This window comes from Cryptomeria japonica, chromosome 3, assembly GCF_030272615.1.
Source record: "Cryptomeria japonica chromosome 3, Sugi_1.0, whole genome shotgun sequence".
NCBI classification, from domain to species: domain Eukaryota; kingdom Viridiplantae; phylum Streptophyta; class Pinopsida; order Cupressales; family Cupressaceae; genus Cryptomeria; species Cryptomeria japonica.
In genome coordinates this window covers 906,720,160-906,723,420 of record NC_081407.1, presented here as the reverse complement: position 1 = coordinate 906,723,420, position 3,261 = coordinate 906,720,160, and the positions used below count along the sequence as shown (strand labels likewise).

The 3,261-nt window shown below is 37.1% G+C and overlaps 1 protein-coding gene across 1 annotated transcript; it reads right to left on the bottom strand.

Moving 5' to 3' along the window:
* Positions 1-260: 260 nt before the first annotated feature.
* On the bottom strand, positions 261-1,177 carry LOC131067007 (VQ motif-containing protein 11). The gene has a single exon (XM_058001920.2). It carries the CDS (start codon positions 1,000-1,002, stop codon positions 406-408), a length of 597 nt encoding a protein of 198 aa, XP_057857903.2. The 5' UTR covers positions 1,003-1,177; the 3' UTR covers positions 261-405.
* Positions 1,178-3,261: the final 2,084 nt, after the last annotated feature.

Below are 3,261 nucleotides of genomic sequence, written 5' to 3'. Positions count from 1 at the left end.
TTTCTAGTTTTCATTCTGATGATGGATCATGGAGCATGATCGGAAACATTGATATAAAAAATTGAACACAATAAAATCCAGAGATCATCTAACTAATTAATCTTACTGACAACAAACCCATATCTTAATTTATCTTTGAACAAAGAGAAACTTGGAGGATTCAACTGCCATGCCTTCATCCATTTTCGCAGACTAGATAATCCTCAGACTTACACCCAAACATGAAACAAGAGAAACTTGAAAGATTCAACTGCCATGCCTTCATCCATGTCTTAACCTGTGTGTTTATTTGATCAACATTTCAGATCACACTCAAATATCCCACCTAAACATGATATTCGTATGGAGACCCGTTTTGAAGGCATTGAAATGAAAATCTAATATGGTGGGTGTTGTCTATAACAATTAGGTGCTGGGTCTTGTTGTAGAATGCAGGGGAAACAGGGGAAGCAATTCTGGTTCTCTTTTCAGACAGTTTGGTGAAGCCTCTAAACAAAATTCCTGGCCTTCCTCTTCCAGATATGACGACTTAGGGATATAAGAACTGCAACAATAATCTGAATGAGTGAATAGATCACCATGCCCAAGTGGAGTGATTGGGCTAGAAATCAGATTGGGTAAGAACCTATAACTATCACCTTCAGAATCAGGATCATTTCTAAGACCCAGTTTAATCTGCACTTTCTTGTGAAATTGCCTTCTGTTGTGGAGCTTGAAGGCTGGTTTCTGAGGAACCATTTCAATCCCACTCTTGAAACAATTGTCATCTGATTTGATAACCCCTGCTGCACTCCCTTTACATGTTTTTTCACTTCTTGCAGGCATGGTGAGAGGGAGCTTTCCCCCAGGCTCTGAAACACCAGTAAGTTTCTGCACAAGCTCCCTGAAACTACTGCTGTCTGTCTCAATATAAGTGGTAGATGCTACAGCCTGCCTAGATGGTGTCATAAATGCAGACCCCCATTTTTTTGAATCCACAGACATAGTCTGAGATTTTGTCATGAATACAATTAAGCTCTTAGAATTTGTGGAACTATAGAAAATCAGTTGCAGGGGAAAGAGTCAAATAGAAATGATCTAGCCTTGGAATTTATATATTTTCTGCTCAGGAATACCCAGAACAGAGTTTGATCCAACAGCCATGAGAGAGAGATAATGACAAATTGTGTGTTTGAGAAAGAATAATAGTCAAAATCATCACTAGTTAGTGAAATTGTGTGTGGACTAATGCTCATGTTGATGTTGAGTTTGAGAAGATTCCTGTTGAAAAATTACACCTTGTATTGACTCTTTGTATGTGCCGACGTGGAGATAAAAATAAGGACATGCAAGCTGTTTTGGGAAGGAAGCATGCAACGGCATTTCATTTCTCCATTGATGCGAAGTTTGAGTGTGCGGCACGCATTATGTGAATAGTCAATCACAATCTTAAGTTGGAAGATACCTATTGGCTTTACGTTGTGAAAGGGCTTAGTGTTTAAACTACCTGTATTCTCACTTGTTAAAGGGGTTTGATGTCTTATTTTCATTATTGATAATAAACAGTATATTTATTTCAAATTTGTTCTTTAATGATAAGTAAAGATGTCTTATTTATACGGGATTTGAATTTTGATGATAGGAACAATAATATCATAACATACTATCATAAGATACCAATGTAAACATCTTGAGACATGTTACAATTGGTTAGGGACTTTAACTAAATTTGTTCAGTCAATCTTTGTTACCATGGAATCAATTAATAATAGGTTGTCAATATTCATAGTGATCTCTTCTAGCTTTTTGGACACATTTTTTTGGGTTCTTTTTCATCACTTCCAATTGTGATCGGATAGTGAAAACTCGCTTGACAAGATATGAGCTTGCTTGGAAAGTGTCTTGTGAAAAATAGGCGAGTTTCACCATCTGGAAAATTGAGTTTGGAGTATAGTGATATAATGTCAACCCCCTTGGGATATATAAGATTTCAAAAAAACTAAACATCTTAATATCTAGGTATGTCTTATCTTGGTTTGTGGACAAGTTTCCTAGAAAATTTTTTCTTGAAAATTAACTATATGGAAGGTAGATTTTTAAGATAGAGTATGATCAAAGGAGGTAGCTCTTGGACCAAGGAGAAGCCTAAATTCCAAGTATGCTTGGTGAAAAAGTAGAACCAAAAAGTATTCTTAATAATCCCTTTTCTTTTTTAGAATATGTAGCAGATGGGTTAGAATTGAATGAAGTAGAGTTAGTTACCAATGGGAATTCTAGAGAGAATGAGCTTTTAGTTTGTGAGCCAAGCTTGGGATTTCGCTTCAAATTTCCAAATGGAGTAGTTATGATGCAGGAGCATCCCCAGTCTATGAGCAATCTTGCATCGACCAAAAAAATTTCCTTTCAGTTTAGTTGTTGTTTAGTTCAGTGTGCAGTTTTCTGTGTTCCTACCGACAGGTACCAGTTGTCGCTTCTTTTCATTGCAGATCCTATTTTCGGTCTCTAGGCTAGTTCATGTCCTTAATTCCAGATTTTTCAATCCATTTGGATTATTTTCCAGCTAGTTATCGCTCCCAGTTTGATTGTTTTTGGGTTCTGGGATAGTTCTTGTGCTTATCATTTGGTTTTCCTTCTTTTCTGGAGCTGTTTCTTGGCATGTGGATCTATTTGGGGTCTTGTCCAATGTTATTTGGTGTGTGGTCAACCTTCCTGCTGATCCACTCTTCTTGGTTGTTACTTTTTGGAGGAATCTCTTCCATTTTTAGGGCCGACCTAGTTACACGTTTCATTTTCTTGCATTGGTAAATGTAATCTTTTGTGGTTGACCCGAATATGTTCCGAAGGGTATATATTGGGTATCATGTAATCATTTGTAAGACAAAAGAAGTAGAAATCAAGATAAAGACTTAGATTCATGATTAGTGATCCGATTGACTCTGAGAGCTCCAGATGGATTGTATGTGGCTTGTAGCTTGCATGTAACCGATTGACTACCGGATGTTCTATGATGGTTGTATGATGATAACCAGTTGGTTGTCGGAGGTTCTAAGACAATAATATGATCTGTTTCTGTAATCTTGCTATGTTTTCTTGTTGCTTTCGTTGTGTTACTCTTGCTGCATAAGCCAGTCAGTTCTCTTTTGAGGGTTTACCGGTTATGGCTGCATCAAGTTAAGTTTATGCTAATTACAGTTGCATAATGAACACTTTCATTTGGTATTTAGTATTAAGTCATAATGGAGGGGGTAGGATGAATCTTGATGCAGGAGCATCCATGGGCGT

Excerpts from the sequence above, each read along its gene's own strand:
- LOC131067007 (XM_058001920.2), bottom strand. The coding sequence starts at position 1,002 with ATGACAAAATCTCAGACTATGTCTGTGGATTCAAAAAAATGGGGGTCT.